At 30.5% G+C, this 26,863-nt stretch overlaps 1 protein-coding gene across 3 annotated transcripts in view; it reads right to left on the bottom strand.

Annotated features, from left to right (window-relative positions):
- Positions 1-26,863, bottom strand: part of LOC107457357 (tyrosine-protein kinase RYK) — a 258,687-nt gene that overhangs the window by 81,811 nt on the left and 150,013 nt on the right. The window contains exon 1 of one of the 3 annotated variants that reach the window (XM_043046458.2): positions 17,753-18,250. The exons of 1 other annotated variant lie outside the window; for it this stretch is intronic. In XM_043046458.2, coding sequence (XP_042902392.1) covers positions 17,753-17,864 — 112 coding nt within the window. In that variant the 5' untranslated portion in view covers positions 17,865-18,250. Of the gene's footprint in view, positions 1-17,752; positions 18,251-26,863 lie in introns of those variants that run through there. One more of the 3 variants, XM_043046428.2, reaches the window with a different exon arrangement.

Raw genomic sequence — 26,863 nt, 5'->3', positions numbered from 1 at the left:
GCATTTTATTTTGGGTGCATTTTGTTGTTGTGAGTTTTGGAACAGTTTTCCTGAAGGATTTAAAACAAATATTGTCAGGTCTTAAGCTGGCAAAGAGAAATCACGGCATTACATTGTATTTTCTAGCATTTGCGTGCCTTAGTGCAAAATATAAATATTTTTCATTGTTTCTATTTGCAGGAAGTATTATTTGTTAATTTAATAAAGAGTGTTTATCAAAACAGGAGCTTTCTAATTTTATTTGGAGAACGAGCAGAAAAACTTTTCTCTAATCGATTCAAATATTAATTTTCTGTCATGTACATATTTAGGTAAAAATGGGGAGAGAGATCGAAGAATATGCAATGCCTGAAACAGGTATGTGTGATTTTGTTCATCACGCATTCTTTTTCTCTATTTCTTTCAATTTTACCAATTACTCAATTTAGCACTTTTATTTTGATAATATCTATTTTAAAACCTTAAGTGTTTCTCTCTAGGTAAGCTGTAAGCTGATTCTCTCATCTTAATATCGTCTGATTTATGCTTTGAAGATAGATTTGCAGAATTTTAAAGGTAACAACATACAACGTAACAAGGCATGTGTGATTTTGTTCAGCTAACAACATACAAGGTAACAAGGCATGTGTGATTTTGTTCATCACGGATTCTTTTCCTCTATTTCTTTCATTTTTACCAATTACTCAATTTAGTACTTTTACTTTGATAACATCTATTTTAATACCTTAAGTTTTTCTCTCTAGGTAAGCTGTAAGCTGATTCTCTCATCTTAATATCGTCTGATTTATGCATTGAAGATACATTTCCAGAATTTTTAAAGTAACAGCATACGGAAAAATCCGTTAAAGTTTTTTTCAAGTATTTTCTTTCTACAACTCTTAATGTTTGTCTATTTACTCTATCAACTCTCAATGTTTAGATGGACCGGTAAACTTCATATTGTTAATGAAACTATAACGGTTATGTATATGATGTTACTAAACATTTTTAAAATCCTGCAATCCTGTTTATGAATTTTTAAAAGTTTGCAACTCTCAGTCAATATGATCTTCTGTGTTCATATGATAAGAAAAAAAAAAAGACAAGATTGAAATGCAAAGCATCAGTCATTTGTGGTTGATTTACTACAATTTTCTACATTTTGTGATTCCGTTTATACAATGCTTCAAATAAAACGAGTATGATACCGGTTTCTTTCAGTGCTAAAATATAAAAAAGGTATGGTACCCAATTTATCCACTGCTAAAAAAAAAAAAAACAAAAAAAAAACAAGTAGAATATCTTTTCTCTCTAGTTTTAAAACATAAAGCAGGTATGATACTAGTTTTAACCAATGCCAAAACATAACCCAGATATAATAACTGAGAAATCATACTTGAGATATCATGCGACTTAATACTTTTCTAAAACAAAGAAACAATTTAAAAATAGGTACGTTACTTAAAAAAATTAATAAATAAATAGATACTTCAATTTTCAGGTTCAATTTTAATTTTAAAATGAATTGTAAAGTATTCATCTATTCTATAGATTGGAATAAAGAGTTGCTAAAAATGCCATAATTTATTTACTGTCGCGAATGTCTATTTTTCTTTTAAATTATTTTATTTTATTAATTTTTATTCAATTTTCAAAAAATACATATTTAAAAATTTCAATTTTCAAAAAAATACATATTGTAATAGTTATACATTGTATGTTAACTCATTCAAACAAGTTTTGAAGCCTAATGGACAAAGGGTTCGCTTTACAATTGTTTGGATTTTATTTAGAATTTTCCTTTCTTTTAATTAGTATTTTCTGTTTCATTTATGATTTTTTATATTATTACTGTTCTACAATAAAAAATAAAAAAAGAAATAAAAAAAAAACATTTCTTAGACGAAAAGCAAACAATAAAACACATTTTAGAGTTAACTATATTTTTAAGCGTTTTGAAGTGAATATTTTCGAATATAAAATTTAAAAATTTTTTTTTTTTTCTCTTATCATTCTAGCTCAACAAGTAGCTATTCATTATTTGTAATCTAAAGCTCTGAAACGTGTCCGGAAAAACATTAAATATCCTCGTTTCCTGAGACAAGACCTATAAATTCCTCAGACGATGAAAAAAAAAATCTGGTTGTATTCGCAAACTCAGTCGCAAGTGACACCCTCCTTCATTCCAAGAGCAAACGATAATCGTTTACCCTCACATGGGGTTGGTGATATAGGCGCCAGTTTCAAGATATACTCGGCGCGAAGAAATATCTCCGCAATCTCAAGACGCGACCCCAAGAGTGACAAAATGCGTACCTTCCCAGAAACGAAAAGCTTTGACACTTGTGGGAAATGTCACTTAAATCACGTCACCCCCCACCCACCTTCCAAACCACCCCCGTTCTTACGACAGTAAGAAGAAAAATGTAGAAAAAATATAGTAATGAGCGAATATGTAAAACAAAAAAAAAATATTCTTGGTGAGGGGAATTATTTACTTTCTGAGCAAGGCAGGCGTGGTAAATTTACTCTAACAGAGAGGGAGGTTGAGGAACATGTTTGTTCTATTTGTTTCTACCCCACCCCCCTTTTTTAAGAGTTGCTTCAAAATAAACTTGCTTGGTGTTCGACTTCTAGGTTGGTGTTCGGAATCCTGCTGATAATTTTTTTTTTCCTTTAGTTTTTTTTTTTATTCCAGGTATGCCACCAACTAAGAAGGGCTGGACTGTCATTTTGAGTTTGCTTAGCATGTTGAAGAGATAAATAATTTTTTATTTGCCTTTAAAAGAAATTATCTGTAAAAGTATTTTGAAGGCTATGATATACTAAGAAAGTTAAGCTATAGTATAGAAATAGCACCAAGTTGCAAAGAAATTACCCAAAATATAAAACTGCAAAAAAAAAAAAAAAGGATCGTACATTGAAATTATTTGTGGCAATAAAAAATTCGTTAAATATGGATTTTTCTCTAGTTTTATAAACTCCCCCACCCCCATCGTTAGCCGAAATTTAAATTCATTGGAATAAAAAAGTATGTAGTAGACTATATACCAGAAATGGTAGAACAAATTACAAAGAATCGTCATGTAACAATTCATATATGCCTACAACTGTAAAGAGATATAATTTCTATGCTTAGAACGCAAGCATATTAAAAGTTATAAGAATAAATATATACATGCTTTTGTATCAGAACTATTCCTAACACCTATTACAAAAATTTCGAAAATATTTCTGATTCTGAGAAAAGACGAATTTCGAGCCGGCAGACACTGCGTAAAAACTCTCGGGGAGAGCAAATTTTTTACTTTATTGATTTGTCAAAACTTAGTGATCCTCAAAACGGTTATCTTCGGTCCAATTATCATTTCTGAAAAAAAAAAAGAACGAAAATCGTTATTTCCCTTTGGTTTTCAATCTTCTTTCTTAACATGACAGCCTTTTGTGGGCCAATGGCTTCTATGAAATCTTCTTCGATTCTGATGAGTCAACGCTGCAGAGTTGGGTTAATCGTGCCAGTCTCAAACTCGGTTATTAAATGGTTCAAAATTTTAAAGTACTGGAGATATTTAAGAGAATGGGTCCTCTCTGCAGATGAGTTCTGCAAATGTAATACAATTTATTTTAATGTAATAGATAATATCTGTATACAACCTTCGCAGCTCGTAACTGTATTTGTGTCTCCACATACAACTGATATTCACTACGCCCACTTAATATTTCACTACACATAAAAAAAGTTTAAATGTTTCCGTATAAATACTAAGACACATGTTAAAATGTGAGAACATTTCCTGTTTTCAATGAGTTTTAAAAGTTTTTGAGGACACTCAACGAAATTCAAGCACTGTCCTCAATATTTGAAAACGTCTGGCCACCCTTAATTTAACATAAGTTGTTCTCGCTACGGGAAAGAAAAGGTTATCAACCCTTGAGAGATAATTTCGATCATGAAAATATTAAAATTTCAGAAAGGGTTTATTCAAAACAAAGAAAAGCAATTTTCATTCATGGATTTAGCAGAATTTGAATTACGAAAATGTGTAATTCATAAACCAATAAAATTACAAGCATAAAGCTTACAATGGCTGCGTAAATTTTTAAAATCACTTACATCATGAAACACAGCACCATTTTTCATATTACAATAGAACTTCCCCTAATGTTTTGGGTGTGGTCTGGTTGAGTTTTTTGGATCGTTACCAACTAATTAGGTTTAACTTTGTATCCTCTTTTGAGATCTATGCTTTTCACAGGTTTTATTTGACAGCGGATAATTTTACCATCTCAGGTTTAGTAGATATCTGCTGATTTATTTAGAGTATAACTTATCTGCATATTTATCAGACATTTATTGTTTTTAAAAGAAATAGAAATGATATATGTATGCTGTGCATTTTTAAGAATAGGCTATAAATACACTTTAAAATGAACAGACACGACCATCATCTGTAGTCTTTTATAAAATAAAAAAAACGTAATAAAATATTTAATTCTTAATACGGATATAAAAAATATTCTATACCAAATAACTAACCCACGATGTGTTTACTGTATTAAGAATGAATGCTTTTATATCTATTTCATTCTAAAAACGTTATAAAATAAAAATAGCTTTAAATCTCAACAAGCAAAAAATAGAAAAAAATTATCTTATTAATTATAAATACTATTCCCCAAGTTGTGTTACTTATAAAAAAGCATTAATATAATATTATATACATTTAATTTAAAAAAAAAACGTTAATAAATAAATAAATAAAAATCTTAATCCCAAATTGCATGTCAAGAAAGTAACATCTAAATAGGAGTACTCATTTTAAGTTTTTTTAAAAAAACATTTGAAATGCAAAAGAAAAGAAACATTGCGCGAATAAAAAACAATAATAAAAATTCGCAAAAAAAACTTTAATATGAACTACGATCACTAAACGAGTGGGTTTTCGCCAAGAAAAGATTAAATAAAATAAAGGAAGAAAAAAAAATTAAAACGCAATTTCCCGCAAGGATTGTTATTACAATATTTTTCACCACAGAAAGTTTAATTTAGCAAATACTTCTTCCCTCACGGGATGTCACAAGCAACAAATGCTCTCATAACTTTTTTTACATATAAAAAAAAAGGTTACAAAATAAATACGCTACAAAGGCACTATCAGAAGCACCTATGAAACAAGATTTTCTCTCACTCAAGTGCTTCGTTGCCAAAAGAGAAATAAAAATAATGAAGCAAAATGTTCCACGCGCAGACGATAAAAATTCAAAACAATTTACGGGGTTCTTATCCCAACACGCGAAGAACATTTCACGCAGATATCGTTTTCAAGAAAGTAATATAGGTGTCTGTATAAAGAGCTTTAAGTATTTTTATTTTCTCTATAAACATTTTCTTTCTCTCGCTTTTTGTGAGGTGCGTAGTTAACTTTGTGATAAATGGATTACTTGGATTATTTAACTTTCTTTTTTATTAGTTCTTTCATTTAAAAGTGCTTTTTTTTTAATTACACACTCGTTTTTATTTGGTTCCTAAATCGTTTGCATGCAGACCTGTTTTCTTAAGCTCTTTTGTAGGGAAAGCTATGATTTAATGAAATACTCAGAAACGTTGCAACGGAAGATTTAATTTCAGATAGGTAGAAATAATATAATTTCTTCCGGTAATAACTTCTGATTTATAAAAATAATGATAAGATTATATACAGAGTTGGAAAATGAAAGCTTATGATGTATTTGATGTTTTCTGAAAGACAGAAATAAGCAGATCTTTTTTTTTTTAAATTGTAAAAGTTAAAGAAAAACTTAGGGATATATTAGAGTGAATAAATGCATATTATTGTTTAACATTTAATGTTTATAGATGCGTTGCAAATGTTAGAAAACTTTAATTTTTACACTCATTACATTTATAATATCTATCTGAGAATAATGTTTATTTATTTATTTTTGTGTTGTTGATGTTGGTTAAAGTTCCGTGTATTTTTCCAAATGGTATTGAAATGATTGACATTACTTTAATCTTTTACATTACTTAAATGTTCAGCTCATAAACTTTATTTAATTATTATTTTTGTTTTGTTTTTATTCAGGCAGGTGGTTAAACTTTAATTATGTTTGAAGAACTTAAATGGCACACTTAAAAAAAATTATAGCATTTGATTCTGTAATAATATTAAATAATGATAAATTGCTGTTGTGTTTATTCTATTTTAAGAATTGACAGGTAAATATTATTCGTAGGAAAGTTCTCAAGAGGCAGGAGGGCAACACTGATCTGAACTTAAGGCTCTGATAACAATTAAGTTTAAATTTAATTCGCAGTGAAAATTTTTAAGTAAATTTATAATTCTGTTCAGTGACGGGAATTGGAATAAATTATTCGCAAAATTTTCGACAGATACCAAAAAGAATATTTTTCTCAACCAAACTGACCGATTTTGAACATTCATGATGTTAACTCCAACAACGTAACACCAACGTAAATGAAAGAAAAAATATTAATAGCGAATGTAGATCTTTACAAATAAAAATAAAAGGATAAAGTTTAAATGCGACGATAACTTTGCAGCATGCTATCAAACCGAAAGTTTAATCGGTTTTCATCGAAAGAAAGCAGTGGAGTTATTTTTTCCTTCTCTTTTTGTTATAAATAAACGATTTTGTGTAGAATTCACATTTTTTTAAGCAAATTTATTATTTTATTAGAATACATTTTCAACGCTGCTCCTACAATAATGTTTTGTGCCTTTTTCACCAAAAGTTCATATAAAATATACATTTAGAAACTAAGAATTTGATTGGTGCATTTAATGTAGAGCGATCGAACCACATTCAGTAGGAACGTTCCCTAAGTTTGTAAAAATCGTGAATTGCATTTTATTATTCTTTAAGAGTTTAACTTTGTTTTGAGCTCAACTTTCTGAAAGAAATATTTAAAGTATATAAATAAAAGAATTATTATAAAATAAAGAATAATGCCGTCTTGTGAAAATTTAGGATTGTATTAATCGAAAGTTCAACAATTAACAACAGTTAACCGTAAAGAATAAACTTCTCAAAAGAAGTTAGGATATTTAAGATTTTAACTTTTTTACTGTAATTAATTTTCTGAAAGAAATATTTAAAGCATTGATAAAATAATTATTTTTAATAAAGAATATCGTAGTCACGTGAAAATTTATGAATTGACTCAATCAAAAAATCAACACTAAACAATTACAGTTAAACGTTACAACCGTAAAAGGATAACCTTCTCAAAAGTTGGGGAGATTTAGAGCTGGCTTCAAAAACTCCGTGTCATGGAACAAACCCAATAAAACACATTTTGTGCCATATCTAGTTCCATTAACGCTGTGTCCATTTTTTAACGGCGCTGTTCAAGCTATTTACGTTTCCTAAAATACGTATTTTGAGCCGTCCATGTTTTGAGTTTAAATTATATACATTTTTTCAATGCGCCTTTTGAGCTAAATCCATTTTTTTTTTCGAATACGCAAATGAAATTTCGATAATTTTTTTTAAACGAGGGATTTCGAGCTACGTCCAAAAACAAAAACGAAAAAAAAAAAAAAAAACTNAAAAAAAAAAAAAAAACACTGACGATATTACGAAATTTTTTGGAATATTAAATTTAAAAAAAGATTGCGCAATACTATAGTTTTAGGTCAAGCCAGTAAATTTATGAATATAAGAAGGTCAACATGAGACATTTTTATTCGGCTGCTATGAGCCTTCATGGAATAGTAAACACGATATCAACATACAAATTCCGTCAAAACATATTCCGTTCGCTCAAATTTTTTAAACTCTCTTTTTGCGTGACACTACGTTATATTTGATAACTAAACCATAGAGACAGCAGATCACGCAATTGAAAGATAGCAGAATTGGTTCATTTGAAAAATTTATGGGTATATCTTTTCCAGATGCAGTCGCAGATGGTTGATACAGTTGCTCGTTTGTATCAATTGTATAATACCACAATTATGATTTCTTGCTTTGAATTGATAGTCGCACTCACGTTTTGTATCTTTATTAATGGTTACGCAGTCCATACAAACGTCGCATTTGTTCACATATGTTCCTGAATTTTTATTTATTTATATATATTTTTTTAAAAATTATCAGGGATGATGACAAGAAATCGTTATTAGGAGAAATGATTCATAACTCTATACATAATTATACAGATTAATAATAGGATAAGAGGGAGTTTGTTATTTTTCAAACAATTAACTAGGTATTTTTTATTATTATTTTTTTAAATTTCGGAATTTGTTATTTGCACTTTTTAAGAAGACCACAAATACACATACATGTGATCTATGATGTCAGCGCCGTCTGATCTTTTATAAGCAAAATGGCGTGTTAAAGTTGAGCTAAGTTTCTCCATGTAAGTTAGAATGTTAATTAAAGTGAAGTTACTAACGTAAACAAATGCCACGTTTCAACAACCAATCAGGATCAAGATACCCGCACTACGTCACTTGCAGGTATCCCATTATTATAAATTAGCCCGCGCTATAAGCATTCGTCACCACGCCAAGTGCAATTAAATCGTATATTGAGCGAAACAAATTGTGTNTCAAATTTCGGAATTATTTTTAAATTTTGTTATTTTTAAAGTTTGGAATTGGTTACTTGTACTTTAAGAAGACCACAGATACCCATTTCTGTGATCTATGATGTCAGCACCAGCTGATCGTTTATAAGCAAAATGGCGTGTTAAAGTTGTTGTAGTTCATTTACGTCGCACTAGAGCTGCACAATGGGGTGTTAGAGACGGTCTGGGAAACATCCCTGAGGATGATCCGAAGACATGCCATCACAGATTTGATCCTCTGCAGAAGGGATGGCACCCCCACTTGGGTAGCCCAACGGCCTGCACGCGAAGTTGGGCACTTTAAGGTAGAACAGTTTAACGAGTACCAATACCGCACACCCTCGGTCCCTAGGCAGACTGATCCAAATGGTCACCCACCCGCACACTGACCGCAGCTTGACTTCGGTGATCTGCTGAGAACCGTGTCTTAACGATCAGTCCACTGCGGGTGTGTTAAAGTTGAGCTAAGTTTCTCCATATAAGTTAGAATGTTAATTAAAGTGAAGTTACTAACGTAAACAAATGCCACGTTTCAACAACCAATCAGGATCAAGATACCCGCACTACGTCACTTGCAGGTATCCCATTATTATAAATTAGCCCGCGCTATAAGCATTCGTCACCACGCCAAGTGCAATTAAATCGTATATTGAGCGAAACAAATTGTGTTTTGGTGAAAGTATTAGCGAACAATTTTTTCTACGGAAAAAGAAAACGTATATTTACCTGGATCTTGACAATTGCGCAATATTGAAATCTTGAAAATTAAGCAAATCCTGCATTTTTAATTCGATTACATTAATTTCCGTTCAATACGTCGCATAACCAGTTTGAATTATATTAAGTCGTCGCATAAAAAATTCGAATTATATTAAGTCCAGATAATATAAGCAACATATAAGAGCTTATGTAAGCATGAAACAAACTGCCGTAAAATACAGATCGACTTATTCGTTGCCAGATTTTCACGATATCGCGTTCCGAAATTCTTTCCCGCATTTGTCAATAAAGCAGATAAAGTATTAAAAAGGTGCATATTACCATCCAGTTATTTTTCGGAAAAATTTTTTTTTTCATGACAAAAACATTTTCTTTTTAGGATAAACTTATTGTAAAATTTAAAAACTAATATGGTTGCTAAAATAAGAAAACTTGACTTTGATTTTATCTTATTCGATTGCCACTCTTCAATGATAGGGGTGGCAATGAACGGTCCTGAAATTATATTTATGAAATTACAACGATACATCTCAAGTTAGGCAACTGTCTAGAATTAAATGAACGTAATAGATAGATTAAAGAATCTATTAAAAATGTAAATAAATTTATCAAAGCACAAAAGTAATACAAACATTAGGATACTATTAAAAATTTAGCGAGCACACTTGATTCTGTTTCATAAAATTCCCTCAGTAACTAACTGTATCTCACTTAATCTTTTTAAAAACGTTACAGAAAAAAGATGGTACCACAAAATCATAAGTTACTTAAATCTTTCATAACAATATAGCAATTTTTATTGGAAAAGGAAATTGATAAAATTTTCAACAAATAAGCAGGGTTATTTTTTTTAAAGATATTTATAGCTAAAATAGTTTAGGTCATGCATAGTTAAAAAAAACTTCGCTCGAAGAAAAATATAATGTAATTAAAGCGAAAATAAAAAAATGTTTTGCTGATAAAAATTCATAAAGACAAAATGAAAAACATTTGATACAATATACACTGCGTATACCTTCAAAATACTAACAATATAATAAATTAAAATGAAAATATTCATCCAACAAAATTACCTAAATTTAAAAGCATGTATAAGACAATAGTTCGTATGACTTTTTCTTTGTTTAAAGCTACGTTACTTAATTTTTTTTATAAATGATTTTATTCGCTATTACTTATATATTTTAAGCTTTACTAATTCACCGAATTAGAACAAAATACTCGCACTAAAGCATATTACTCGTATTAAAAAACTACCTCAATTGTGAAGTACAATTAAAACTTTTATCAACATAAATTTAAAAGTAAGAAAAAATGTTTTTAAGAACAACAGATATATTTACTTTATTAAAAATTGCCAAGAGATCTTCGTTGTATCATGCAGCTAAAACTTGATAATAATGACTAATGAAATCTGTTTTATACAGCATATATTTCTTATCCTTAATTCAATTTTTTTAAAATTATTTATACTAGGTCACACGCATTTGCAAAACTTCAAATTCTCATATTTGCTTGAAAATTTTTTCTAGCAGCATTGATCTTAAAGTCGTTGACAATCTACCGCAACCTGCTATTAAAGTTAACTTAAGCTACAAAAATTATGCATCATATCTTTAAAAAAAAATATTCAGTGCATAAATCTTGATGTAAAACAAACATATTTTTTTAGAAAGGTTTTCAAAACATACTTTTTTTTATAACATTTCTTTCGAAGTTTCTTATGAAAAATACCCTATATCCTCTTTAAACCATTTTTCACAAAGTGTCGAAATGTTCTGGAAACAGATAAAAAAAAATCCAGAGAAAGCAGACGATTTCTTAAAACCCTTCTTCCAAAAAAGAAAACGATAAAAAAAAAGGTAGTTTCAAAGTAAAAACAAAGAACAGTTGGAAGTACTTTCTCAAGAATTGTTTCAGTACTTTTCTACTTTATTTCTGGAAGAATTTTTCTCGTTGTTATTTATTTGTTCTAAGCGTGTGAATCTCAGGGTACGTTTTCTAGCTGAACAAGAGGAAAAAACAGCAAAAATAAGTGTATAGCCAGTTAAAGAAAGAAATTCTTCAGCGCCATTTCTTAGCTACGCCAGCTTTATTTTATCAACTCATTTAGAGAGAAACGTACAGAAATTACATGAGGACAGTAGGTATAATTTCTATGCTGTCCCTTTTTTTATGTTTTTGTTTTTCAGTTTTATTCCATTGTTTTTATAGTGTTTTCAAGCGTATAGGTCTCATTAAGTGTGTTTCTTTTTTTCTCGTTTGCTTTCTACGGTCTTTATTGACGTTGAAGACTTTTCTTCTTAGTTATTACAGAGCTTAGATGGACATAATTGCTTAGAAGTGATGAAAAACAGTCGGAAAGTTCTGTTTAATCTATCACACCAGAGGAGTGGTGAGACTGTTTTTCTTCTTTACGCGAAATAATAATCACAACTTTTCTTTCCTAAAAATATAACTGTACTTCTAACTAGAGGTGAACAGATTTCCCTGTGTGTAAAATTTTTATTTTCTTCCTACTACTATTTTCTCCTATTTATTATTACTAAAGCTTCTTTTATTGAATATTTTAAATATAGTTTTAAATAGGAAGAGTTAAATGTAAATACACATTTATCATGTGCCTATGTTTATACAAAAAAATATACACATCTTACAAAATTACTGTAGTGTACTGAATTGATCCCTTAGTAAAAACAAGTTTCTACTTTACTCTTAACACCCGTGAATAATCTATTTCAGATATGCAATCGGAAAAGTAGCATCATGCGTGTACAAAACACGTACAGGGTGCGTAGCCAAATTATTCAACAAAAAATAAGCACCTTTTAAGCACTTTTCAAGCACTCAAAAAATATTTTTAAGCAAAAAATATTTTGAAAAAAGGAAAATTAAGCACTTTTTAAAAACACCCAATGAAAAAAGAACCTTTAAGGTCTTTTAAAAATCGAAAATAAGCACCTTTAAGCACTTTTTAAAAACGCTAATTACCCTGATGTATTATACAGAGAATAGTTTATTTCTCCGTATAGAATAGTTATAAACTCTTACAGCTCTGTATAACATAGTTATGTATAGAGGATAGTTATAAACTCAAACATCCGGACCTATTCTGTTCTTAGGACGCCAGCACATCGGTTTACGCTTCTTAAATAATTGAATGATAGATTTCAATAACGCACATCCGAANGGACTGACGAAATGCCGAAATAGATTGGGGTTGAATTAATTATGAAAACATTGAATAGAACAATGTGAACTGTGTCCTTTTACATAATTCGAAGCGAAAATCAACAAAGTAAAAGAAAAAACTCTTTTTGAAAAAAGGAAAATTAAGCACTTTTTAAAAACACCCAATGAAAAAAGAACCTTTAAGGGCTTTTAAAAATCGAAAATAAGCACCTTTAAGCACTTTTTAAAAACGCTAAGCACCCTGACGTATTATACAGAGAATAGTTTATTTCTCCGTATAGAATAGTTATAAACTCTTATAGCTCTGTATAACATAGTTATGTATAGAGGATAGTTATAAACTCAAACATCCGGACCTATTCTGTTCTTAGGACGCCAGCACAACGGTTTACGATTCTTAAATAATTGAATGATAGATTTCAATAACGCACATCCGAATCGGTTATACTGCGCCAAAATTAAACAACAGTGCGAATTAAGGGTGATGAAAACACGTGTTTGACGACGGGGACAGATCACTGAGGTACCTTTGGATTGTGGGATACGTGTACCATTTCTGTTCACGTAACGCTTTATCCACATTAACATAAAATATACTTCAGAATGGAAATTAAGAATAAAACGAAACTCAAAATTTTTTTGTTGAATATATATTTTTAAGAACAAAAATATGTTGCTATGAAATATTTATTCACAGTTAAAATGCGATTGTTTGTGACATTTTAAAAAGTGTTGTGCTGTTTTAAATGACATTTAAAGTGGGATTTTACAACTACAGCCTTTTAGAATAGAATTTTTTCCAAATAATCAATAATTGCTCCTGATTAGGTGGCATTTTTCCTGCCGTGCCTCTATTGCCAACAGTTGAAAAAACAAGATGAGTTTATGATGGCAAGAAACGAACTTGTGTAACTTGTTTACAAAACGGAAAATGCTTATAGTCAGTTCGAGCAAAAATCTATTCAATGGATTTTGTATTTCGGATAAATCACAACAATCTATAAGGATTTCAAAATTTCATCATTTATGACTTGTATGGCTTTCATTCAATTCGGATTAAATTTTATGGTTTTTACGATATTTCATGATAGAGTCAGTGAAAATTTAAAAAATTTAGAGCATTTTGTTCAGTTTTTGTTGCGGTTATCTTTATCTATCATAATGTCCATAAATGCGTGGCAATATATTGATTCAACTAAAATAATGCCCAAACACAGATTAAAAAATTATGTGTTTTAAAATAAACATAAAAATACTAAATTTATAGAATAAAATTACAACATTTAAACAACAAAAATACAGTCACATCGGCTGTATTTTGACAATTATGCACTAAATGCGATTTTTTTCAATCTAAATTCCAATGAGAATTCTAAAAAAAATAAAAAAAAATAAATCAATAAATAAAAAATTATAAAACTTTAGATTTAACCGTGGGACTCCAGTCAAAAGGCGTAGTGAATCGGGAAGAATCAGTTATTGAAACTAAAATATTTTATTTTATAACCGTCGTTGAACAGCCGACCCAATTTTTTTCGGTTTACGGCTATTGATGTTCAACTCCGTAGCCTTGCAATTTAGAACCAATCCAGAAGACAAGGAAACTCCTGGATCAATACCCCAGAAGTATGATTTAATATTATAGAAACATGGAGGACTTTGCGACTCGACGGATTTAACGTACATCAGTCACTATTTACTACACGGGGAGTCTTCGGCAGGTGGGGATCGAACCCACGATCTCTTTAACTCTTATAATTGTATTTTAATAATTATGAATTACAATTTTCTTAAATTCTATTGAGATGAATAAAACAGCCTAGAGCCGCGATGGCTCAGGGGATAGAGCGTTCGCCTTCGAATGAGGTGAAACGGGGTCCGATCCTGGTCAATACCAATTCCGCATGAGGCTTGCACCGACCACAGTGCTGACGTGAGATATCCTCAGTGATTGATGGATCATGGGTTATAGTCCCCTTGCCATTAGGCTAACCGTGAAAGGTTGTCGTGGTCTTCCTCTCCATGTAACGCAAATGCGGGTTAGCTCCATCAGAAAGTCCTCCACGATCCAGGAGCTTCCTTGTCTTCTGAATTGGATTCAAAATTACAAGGCTACGGAATTGAACATTAGTAGTCGTNTAGTAGTCGTAAACCCAAAAAATTGGGTCGGCTGTTCAACGACGGTTATAAAAATAAAACAGCCTAAATTTATATATTTCTTACTCAATTCCACTTAATTTAAGTTGTAAGTTCCAGTTAATAAATTTATTAAATATAAACAACAAAAGAGCACTAATATTGTACATTGATAATTACTCACTAATTACAAATTTTTTAAATAGAATTCTAACAAATTTTCAAAAAATTTCAAATGATGTATTTTTGTATCATCATTTTAATAAGAAAAATAGTTCTATCTCCGTGTTTTTGAATCCTCAAAAGGCAAGGGACATTTTTAAAACTAGTTGCATTTATTCATTTTTATGATTGTATATTTACAGGAAATGAAAATGTTGACGTAAAAGCATTGTACTTCGATCATTTCACTGTCAAGAGGGGGTACTTATTAAATTCTCACTAGTTTCGGACCAATGACGTTCTTATTAAGACCTTGTTCAGTATTCAATGCCTCATTTAATACGTTGGGAAAAAAACAGTGGGACGAATTTTTTCAGGACAATATGATTATAGGTATAGCATCAGGATCTTTGAACTTAACCATTCTTCTTTTCAGAACATTATTTTTATTATTCTACACGTTAAGGCTGCTTTACACTTGCTGGGAAATTATTCACCAGCATTTCCAGAAGATCTACCTTTAAATTAACGTGACTAAATACACTAAGGTCATTTTATTCTAATTTATTACTATATGTAAATTCCGCGTTCTCTTACTAAAGGAATGTCTTTGTACATATTTGTATACTACGGCTGCTAAAATCAAAGTATTTATAGCGGACGGTCTAGATGTTTGTAAAAGGTTCTAGATATTACTACAGTTAAAATTAGAATTATATCACAATTCTACATTCGAATTTCTATAAAGTATGATTTAAAATTTGTACAACTTAATACATCAAGGTTGTTAAAATTAAAAGTGTATTTTATGCATATTCTACATTATTTCTTTGTAGACTGCGCAAAAAAATAAAAAGGACTACCCTAAATAATTTTTGATATAATAATCGGATCTTTACGTTTTAGGTTCAAGGGGGTGGCCTCAAATATGCTAATTAATTAGTGTCGACGATATTTTGAGTTACGAAATCAGACACAAAAACGTACTTTTTCTGAATAAACATACCTTTTTTTCGACGGTTTCGAATTTCTGACCCACAAAATAAGGAGGTAGCCGCAATCTAAGAAATATGATCCCAATAAGTTTGGTCAGGAGAGCGATTCAAAGTTAGGACCCCTTAATGTTTATTTATTTATTTTTTTATGAGTATTTCACCACATATCTCGAGAACTTTTTAGACCTATTGAAAAAAATTTTGCACACAGTTGCAAAATACAACATTTAGTAAACATATATTACTTTTTATAATTTTATTTATTAATAGTCGCAAAACTTTTGAAATGTAAGGTATACAATCATTTAAGTCACTTTAAATAATGCAATTTTAAACGGTAAAATAGAAAATTTAAGCAAAATCGGTCGAATTTTAAATTTACGACTTTTTCAAATATACTACATAGTTTTAAAGTGTTAAGTGCATAAAGTTATGCCTTTAAAGAAAGCCTATTAAAAATTTCCTTTAAATAGTTTTTTTTTTAATTTAAATTTTAATTTTAGATATAATTTGGATAATGGTTTAACTATTAATGCTTATTAAAATAATGTATTAAAATTTTCACCGAAAGAAATTAGACGTAAATCAACAATAAACAATAATTTGCAATGATATTAGTAAGAACCACAAGACTACAAAAATTACATTCCCTAAAAAAATCCATGAAGTTCCTCAGAAGTGATGAAAATAAAAGCAAAGAGAAGAAAGCAAACAAAACAACAAGAGGGGAAAAAAAATCACTGGGGTGCCTAGGGTCAGAAAGGGGCGTTTACTAGAAGGAAAACCCCCTTGAAGAAGGTTGGAAGAGGAAATGTTCAACTCCAGTTCCGAATAATATTCTATTTACTACCATTATTATTCTATTCTATTTACTATTTGTTACAACTATTCAAATTTTAACCGCATATTATAAAAATATTACGTTTATGTAATTGTTTATTTCAAATAATATATTTCAATTTTTCTTTTTCTTTCTTTTTTTTAATACACGATCAGAAATAAAGGCATTTTATTTAAAATGACACTTTATATAAAAACATAAACCATGAAAAAATAAATTTTAGAAGCTCTTTAACTATAATGATATTGCAAAATTGTGCAATATCATTATAGTTAAAGAGCTAGACGGCAATATCTTACACGGACTTATATCTAAGCATAAGAAAACTCTTCTGTGACATTGAGATACAAATAATATATTATTTATTTTATTGATCATTATTTGTATTTATATCATGATGACAAATGGTACAAGAAATTGATACATGAAATTAATATACATTATCTCTTTAATTAACTTTTCAAAATATTAATAAGGTAATCATAATAAATATAGAATAAAACATTCATTGTTAAGATGGATTTATTTTTATTTATAAATCGCAGTTTTTGAAAGAAGGAATCGCACGTCGATATACAGTGTGTAAACAAATCTTATTTAATATTTATTAATATATGTATAACGGCAACATATTTGCTACACGAATAATATATTATTTTTAAACAATTACTGTAATAATTCTTTAAAAAATATACTCGGTGTAGCAAATATGTTGTTTCAATACATACATTAATAAATGCATTATTACAACATATTTGCAACATAAAGTATACTTTTTTTAAAGAATTATTACAGTGGCACTTTGCACGGGAAAAGGATTTTAAAAGCATGTATTCCTCAACAAGTATTTATATTTAATGCAGAATTTCAATAGCAATAATTTTATCATTATATTTTTCTCCTTTTTTTGCTTAAATGCAATATTTAAAATATGAAGAAAAAAAGTAGTTTTACAAATATATTAATTTTTTAACATTACTTGCTAAAATAAGATATTTTCAACTTAATATTAAATTAACCTTGTCATAAATACACTTCTATGCATGTGAAATGTCATATGTAACTGAATAATTTCAATTCATTTAATTGATAGATTTAGATTCAAATATTAAATCTGGGATTACTTACCCAATATCCGTTTTCCTTCAGATCTGCTGACAAACAAATTAAACCACGCAACCACACCATCAACGTACAACAAACACGCACACAATAAAACTTGTATAAATCTTATGTGCATATTGTTAACAATTTTTAACGTGCGCTTTTGCTTAATACAACATATTTATGCAATGTTTTCATCGCTTTGTAGTAAACATAAAACATGTTAACCAATATCCATAAGATCTCGTACTCTATTTTTAATGTGAATATTCATATTTTGTTGAATGTAGAAATATTATTTATACAATGCACAGTCACATTTTTAGTTATCGATATCAAGCAATATTTACATTTAAAATGTCAGTTCCTGTATATTTATTTGAAATGCGCGGACTAGCGCGCCCGTAAATTGGAAAAAACTGTTCTCGGGCGAACGTTAACCTAGGTTATAACACGACCTTCCCAGCTGATGGCTGGGTCTTTAATGAAACCTAGGTTGCTTGGATACGGAGAAAGCTGCAGACTGAGTCCTGGCGGTTGAGAGAGTCGCCAAAGGTGAGGGGTCTTTTTAGCTTCGCCAAAACAATATAGACCTGCTCGGGCGAGATGTAGGTAAAAAGATTCTTTATTTCTCATCGATAGGTGGACTGGAGTTATTTGAGCTGCTGTTTCATTTGCATTTAGTTAAGTTATTATCAAGCTTTGATGTCGTATTATTCGAAAATATTTCTGTATTGATAATTGCCATTTTGCAATATTCAAAATAATAATAATGTTGTAAATGTATTTCCCCCAGATATTAATTCATCTAAATGCTCATTTGTAATTCTGCGTCTATGTGACTGTTTTAATATTTACAGTTGATAATAATAAAAAAAATAATCCTTTACAAACTTTTTCTTTAAATTAATTAAATTTGAAATATTATATGAAGAATACAGCATATCTTTTTAAATTTTTGTAATTATTGATTCTGGTATGTATTAATTAAAAAAAATTAGTATTAGCAGTATTAATAAAAAAATTTTTTATAAATATAAAAATGTCAAAAATTATTGTAATTAATCTAAGGTAATAAATACGTAAATGCAAAAGAAAATAAATGTTATCTTAAAAGTAATGTATTGTTTACCGAATGGGCTAAATACAAAAGCCCACTAAAGAAAAACAGAGATAATACTGTTTAATATATTTTTTATAACAAATTTTCAAAACATATTAATTCCTATATTTCTGTAAGTACTCATTGTACATGTTAAATATAAATAATTATAACCATGGAACAAAACATTTGTTAAAGCTGTTTATTGAAAAAAGAAATGAATGAAACTGCAGTATATACTACGATTAAAGCTATAATGAATTTTTACCTATATTTGACCCCATCAAATTTCAATTATAGTTAATGTAAAATAATAATCTTAATCACCCTTCCATAAATCATTCATTTTAGATTAATATATTAACCAAATTAAGCGCTAGGGAATGACCAACGAACACTGTTTGCGACTACGAATGTTCAACTCCGTAGACTTGTAATTTTGAACCCAATCCAGAAGACAAGGGAACTCCTGGAGCGAGTATTGGGAGAAATTTGCCTTCGCGGAGGACTTTTTGATGGAGCTAACCCGTAGTTGAGTTGCACGGAGAGGAAGACCACGAGAACCTCCCACGGTTTTTCTGACGGCAAGGGAACTCTAACCCATGATCCGTCTACCACTGAGGATATTTCACGTTAGCACTGTGGTCGGTGCTAGCCGGATGCGGAATTCGTATCGACTGGGATTTGATCCAGGTTCGCCTCATTGGAAGGCGAATGCTCTATCCCCTAGCCATCGCGGCTCTCGGTTGAAGTTTTGTAATATTTGAAAGAAATACGAAAGATAACTTAAAAAGCTGATGACATGAAATTATACTTTAAAGCTTCCCTCCAACCAAAGCAGGCAATGATTCTCAACTAAACTTACTTGCATAGTTAGCTTTTACTGTACTTTTGAAATACAGTCTATGGTTCGGCTATGCTAAAAACCAAAACCACTAAAAAATTTTTTTGTTCACAAATAAAATCGAAAAGGGGACTTCATGGCTCGTAGGTGTGGAGAAAGCAGTGAAATATGAGTTTGACTTCTTTAGCCTGTCCCCTATTTGGCATCATGCCCCCTTCACATTTACAAAGTGACCACTGACCAGGAGATCGAAGGACCCCCATTCGCCATTCCTCAAAGTCTACGGTCTGGTTCCAATGCATTGTTATCTTTTGACGTTTGCAACACCTGGAAAAAGGGGGGTTATATCACAAAAGTTCCATTCTACATTCGAAAAAAAAATATTTATTGGGGAGGGCAGACGAATCAGTGGAGTTCTTTTTCAATGCGTTTATCTCTTTTAAGAAATGCTTTAGATGACATACTATTTGTCAAATGTCAAACTTTGGAATCCTTATGTCAATTATCTATACTTAATGTTTTCTTATTTCCCAATAAATATGCGAATACATGCATTTTTGAAAAGACATAAATACAGCAAAGTATGTTAAATTAAAAAGAGTACTGGAATATAAAGACATGAAATGTTAAATGCAGGCATTTTTATAAAGCCAGAAATATAAACAGTAAGCAAGATTAATAGTTAAGTAAGATAACTCTATAGAAGTTTTTCCATATCCTATACTTGTTTCTTAATCAATTTACTTACTTACTTTACTTTACCACTAACCTGTAAAGCAGTGTTTCCCAAACTTATAACTTTTATGTACCCTTTCTACATTTTTCGTAACGCTGTGTACCACTAATAAAAAAAAATTTATGTATTTTAAAAATATGTTTATTTTTATTAACATCTATTAGTTATTGACTGTTAACTCTGCAAAAAATAGTCAATAGAAAAATACGTAATCGTAAATTTCCATGGCTAGCTTTGTTTTTAAATAAAATTTTTTGAAATTTTCGTTTGTTGAAGATAATTCGCATAAGAGCGCGTACCCCTGCTAAACTGTTCCCGCACCCCTGGGGGTGCGCGTACCACACTTTGGGAAACACTACTGTAAAGGAAAAAACGAAGAGAAAAACTAAACCGACTGACACACTAAGATGCTTATAGGAGTATTAACATACACCATCAATGAAAATAGAAAAAAAAATCTTAATCTAAATAAGAATCATTTAATAATTGGTGTTAGCCTTACGAAGCAAAAGCACCGAAGTAACAGATCCATTTGTTTTTTATACTTTATGAAATTTAAATATTTTATATTTAATAACTGAACATTTGTTTAAAAGTAGTAAAAATAAATTATGAACGTTTGAACAAGAGTCCGAAATCTATATTTTCAGTATACGAGCCCGAAACTTTTTTCAGTATCGGCCCGCAGTATCGGTCGAAACTTTTTTCAGTATCAGCCCGCATCGGTCTTAAGCTTTCGGGCTCTGGCTGATCTCGGCCTCTCATTTTTAGAATGAAGGCATTTTTATAAAGCTGAAAAAGATTTGCAGGGTTGAAAAAATCTGTAATAAATAAGCTACTATAATGGACACTCAAATAGTATTGTACAATGAAGTTTAAGATAATGTATTTCAACTTAGCGCCTTATTAAAGTTACAGCAAAGTTGAATGATATTATGGTATAACAAATTTCAAAATTTATATTAGTGTAACATTTTGTTAATGTATACTCAAATGTATAATAAGCCTATGTAATTGTACATAATCTTTCATATATCTTTCATACATTGCAATGCATGCTGTGTGTTTATATAAATATAAAACTAATATAATTTTTAATATAAATAATAAAAAATATACTTATTATTATTAATAATGAGAAACTATTACTCAATATTCGATAACGATTGACCATAGAGAAATGTATAACATAGCATCTAGCTATATTTTTTTCTTCTTCTTTTTATGATTTTAAGGTGGATATTGCACTTTGTACTTAATGCGTAAAGGGCAAGCTTTATGCAAGCATGATATATAACGGGCATTTAGGTTTACAATTAATTAGTACAAAATGGAAATCTCAAATATTATATTGCAGTTATCCATATTCTTTTTTGAACTCTTGAGATAAGAATTACAATTTGTGCCTTACTTCAAATTGGGAAGAACAACATCCTTTAAAATAGGCATATAGGTTTACAATTAATTAATACAAAATAGAAAGGTCAAATATTATATTACAGCCATTTCCATTCGATTTCATGCTTTTAAGATAATGGCCAATAGCTATTAACAGTTTGTGCTTTATCTGACTAGGACAAGAATTGCAATGAGCTGTAAAACAGGCATTTAGGGTTATCATTTCATTCTAAATCTGCAGAAACCAATCAGATTACCTGTCAATGACATTAAACGCTCTCGATACATTTTAACTTTGAAACAGGCATTTAGGGTTATCATTCCAATTTAAATCTGATTTAACTTATCATCCATTGAAACCAATCAAATTACCTGCCAATGACATTAAATAACTCCCGAAATCCTTATCATCAACCGTTTTCTTAACCTCACAACCCCTTCTTTGCCTGAGACCAGCCTGTCCCTCCTTCCTTTGGATATAAATCTAAGATCAGACTTAAATCCTCGAAAACCATAATAGTCGATTTTCCCCAAAGAGTTCCGGAAAATCGCCAAGAAGGAAGAGAAACTTTGACAACCGTAATGGTGTGGGGACGCATCAGTAATTGAATTTCTATTAACACGGGCTCCATTCATAAATTTATCCGTTTCATTAAGTCTAAGACGCTGAGATGTCTCCTGTATCAGAGTGTTGCTTATCAAACTATCTTCTATGACATTCGTCCAAATGATCGGGGAAGGGGTGGCAAGTACCTAATTATCGGAATATGTTAGGCCGGCCCCCCTCTATACCGATTGCGGAATAATAGCGAGAGTATTTCCCAAAAGGAAGCGCTGGAATTCAGGATTCGATTTTCTGTGATTATCTTTCGGGCCGAAACAAACGGGCGCAAATAATTCCTTTTAAACTGCGCAGTGATGCGAAATTTTCCATTATAATTAATGTTTATTGCTGTTTTTAATTAATCACTAAATTATTGAAGTTCCCATTCTATTAATCGATCTTATGCGTTGTATAGAGTCTTCACGCATTTATCCGATAAATCGCAATTGTTTTGGAAGTACATTTTATCGAGACTAGAAGATAATTTCGATAAAGTAACGTTTAGAATATTAATAAATTCAACCAGAAAATTTCGTTTATTTTTGAAATTTAAACTGAAATAAAATAACTAGTAAAGTTATAATAAATTTATGAATGTGAAACTGAATAAACTGAAAATAGCCTTTTTGCAATCGTTTGAAACAATAAATATGAACTTTACTCGCTACAAAAATGGATAGTGTAGTAATTTTTTATAATTTCATGTTAAACGTTTTCTGCTTAATATATTGAATTATTTAAAGTAAAATTTAACAAAAGGGTTTGAAATTTTGGACCGTGTTGTTACATAATGTTTAAATGTTCTACCACCTTTATAAAGAGATAAATTGTATCAGATCATTTAATTTCATAACAGTCATTAAACAGTTGACCCAATTTTTAGTTTACCACTACCATTGTTCAACTCCGTAGCCTTGTAATTTGGAACCCAATCCAGAAGACAAGAGAATTCCGGCACCAAGTATTGGGAGAAATTTGTCTTCGTGGAGGACTTTTTGATGGAACGAACCCCCATTTGCGTTACATGGAGAGAAGGATCACGAAAATCTTCCACGGTTAGCCTGACGCAAGGGGACTCTAACCCATGATCCGTCTACCACTGAGGATATTTTACGTCAGTACTGTGGTCGGTGCGAGCCGAGTGCGAACTTCGAATCAACCAGGATTTGAAACTCGGTTCACTTCATTGAGAGGCGAGTGCTCTATCCCCTGCGCCATCACACCTCGAACCATATTGTACTTTTTATACTCAACTACACAATACTGTGGTTTAACTTTAAAAAAAAATATTACTCAAAGTGTTGGCTTAACAGCCTGAGTCATTAAGTAAAGTTCCCTTTATTTTTCTCTTAATAAGTGCCTTAGAAAGTAGATCAATGACTTTTTTTTTAAAAAGTTTTAAAAGCACTTTTAGTTTTTAATTATTTGTAATTTAAAAATGTTAAGTTTTCAGAAAATCACGTCAATGATTATAGGAATATTAATAGTCGGAAATTTTGAGTTAATATTAATACACTTAATCAAATTTTGATTCCTTTATACAAATTTCATGGCAGATAAGAATTCTTTACTGTCTTATAATTTTTTTTCTCGCACAACATAAATCGACGGAAACTGTTCATGGTATTATAAATTTGTAAAAGTTATTTTACATTTTTTGAGTGTTGAACAAAGTGTCATTCAGCATAAGGTTTGTTAAGTTTCAATTTGAGAAAAAAACTGAAACTCGTATTAGTTTCACCTCATTCTGTTAACTATAGCTCTTGAAAAAGAGCGGTGGTCCGTAAAGTACACTTGTTTAAACCAAGTCGATATTTTCTACTGAAAAATATCATTTAAGCTTTCAAAAGGCATTGTGCTTTGAATTCAGCACCTAACATAAGCGCTTGTTAACAAAATAATTGTATTTATATAATGCATTATGTTAATAATGAAGCATTTTGTGGCATCACTTTTTACTTCTTTTTTTTAAAAAAAAGACCTCTCCTTTCAAAAGAACGATTGGCATGAAAGGATTAAATAAACCGAAAAGTTATCAGGCAAAATTAAATTTTAGAAATATTTTAGAGAGTTTCTCGTTATTTATTACGAATATACAAAGTGTTTTCGAAATATTGCGACTTCAACTTTAACGATCACCAGTAAAACACAATTTTTACTCGTTGATAATTTTAAGAATTAAGTTACTTTGTTCGATTGAAACAAAACCGTAAGCCATAATTAAACCATCACTTTATGAGAAAAATCCATGTGATAATGCTAATAAAATTTTCCAAGCATTTCCCTCCCTGATGATAATACTGATAAATATGATAATGCTCATTTCAGTTTTATAATTCAAATAAGGGCACAATGCCAACTTCAAGAAATAATCCACCCCTGCATATTGCCATTTTGGTAAATAGCCCTTGAAACAAGAGTGGTGCTTCGGTGTGTGGTCCACGTACTCTCGACCTCGTAGAATTTTATCTTTTCCTATTTATTTGAAGATTGCTTCTTGAATATTTATGAGATTGATTTAAATTTTCTTTCCCTATTTCACTCTCGCGACGCTCAAACAGAATAATAAAAAGTGTAAGTCCCGCGGTTAAATAAACGGTTATGACTGTGTCCTCCAAATAACTTCGGTTAATGTGGGAAAAGTTATGGCGGTCATTTAAATTAGAACTCTGTCACGGTTTATATGTGAATTTATTCTTCGGAATTTGTTACTGTCCTCGCAGTTTTCTCTACCGTAATTTCCAAAAGTTTATCCATTTGTTTTCCACGGTGAGAGAAAATGAAGGAAGAAAAGGGTTAAATTAGAATAAATTGGTGCCTCGTTAGTTAAGCTTTGTTCTTTTGGTTCTAAATTCTACCGGAGGAACTTTCAACTTAACTTTAGTTAATGAACGCAATAATGTTACAAAAGTTGCACTGATTTATTAAAGTCGTTTGCATTGAAAACGATTTTGATATTTACAAATGAATGCATCGACCTGACACATTAACTGCTACAGCATCAGATGCTAAAATCAGTTCACTTACTACTGCTACAGTGTGTCAATCCGCGCATTAACTACTACAGCATCAGATATTATGATCAGCTCGCTAACTACTGTTGCAGTGTGCTTATCAGCATAATAACTACTGTAACAATGTGTTAATTAGCCCACTAAGTACTGTTATAGCAGTGCATTACCTTCTGTTACATAGTACTTCTGTTAACTACTGCTACAGTGAGTTAATCCGCACATTAATTACTACAGTATCAGATGCTATGATCAGCTCGCTAACTACTGTTACAGGGTGTTAATCAGCACATTAACTACTGTCACAATGTGTTAATTAGCCCACTAAGTACTGTTATTGTAGTGCATTACCTTCTGTTACATAGTACTTCTGTTAACTACTGGTACAGTGAGTTAATCCGCACATTAACTACTACAGCATCAGATGTTATGATCAGCTCAACTACTGTTATAGTGTGCTAATCAGTGCATTAACTATTGCCACAATGTGTTAATTAGCCCACTAAGTACTGTTGTAGTAGTGCATTACCTTCTGCTACATAGTAACTACTGTGTTGAGCACTAGGTAATGTGACGAAAATTCAGGTCATAGCACAAACATTTATGTTTCATAAGGTCCCCTTTAACATCCAAAGGTACTTTTCCCTCTTTACGTTTTTTTTTTATTATTTGTTTTTAAAGCGCGAGTGAATTTGAAAATATTTTCTGTATCTAGATCAGGAGTAACTTTCTCTTCGCCATTTCTTCTGAAGAGGATGCTATACTATGGGAGAAACTTTTCATCTTCAAAATTATCTCTCATCTCCATAAATAATTTAAAATTTATAGCATAGAAAAAGTGACTTCAGACAAAATTAGACAAAGCCATGAAGTTTCGCATACCGAAAAGAAATTTTCAAAATATCAAAATTAAACTAAATTATCAGAGGATAATTTTAGAATTATGCAAAGAGGAAGTTCTCTTCTTATAACTTGTATGCGATTTGAATTTTTTTTCTTCAGCAATTGAAACATCGTGGCCTATTCTAAGTTTGCATAAACCTACTTTTTCTATACTTTAAATTTTAAAATTACTTATGGAGGGGACACAGAATTTGCGTAAAAAGTTTCTCCCTCGGTATGACACTTAATTTCAGCTCATTTAGTGAACACACTATCTATTCCTGTCCTGTGGTATCTTTCCCTTTTCATGTTCTGTTTAAGTGGGCTCTTGAATTTAGCACATCCAGTAAACGCGATACTTATTTATGCCCAGAAGTCTTACTTCCTCATGGAAGAAAAAGTAACAGCGTCAGTTTCTTTAAGTTCATTTCGAAATTAAATACTCTGACAACTAATTTAAATTTCTGAAATATTGAATTACTTCTATACAACAAATTGTATGCTAACAAACTTAGATAAGCCTTTGTCAGGTATATCGTATGCATATAAAGTAAAAAT

Source organism: Parasteatoda tepidariorum, chromosome 3 (genome assembly GCF_043381705.1).
Source record: "Parasteatoda tepidariorum isolate YZ-2023 chromosome 3, CAS_Ptep_4.0, whole genome shotgun sequence".
NCBI lineage: Eukaryota > Metazoa > Arthropoda > Arachnida > Araneae > Theridiidae > Parasteatoda > Parasteatoda tepidariorum.
Note: the sequence above shows the minus strand (reverse complement) of the source record. Positions and strands in the feature narration are given on the sequence as shown.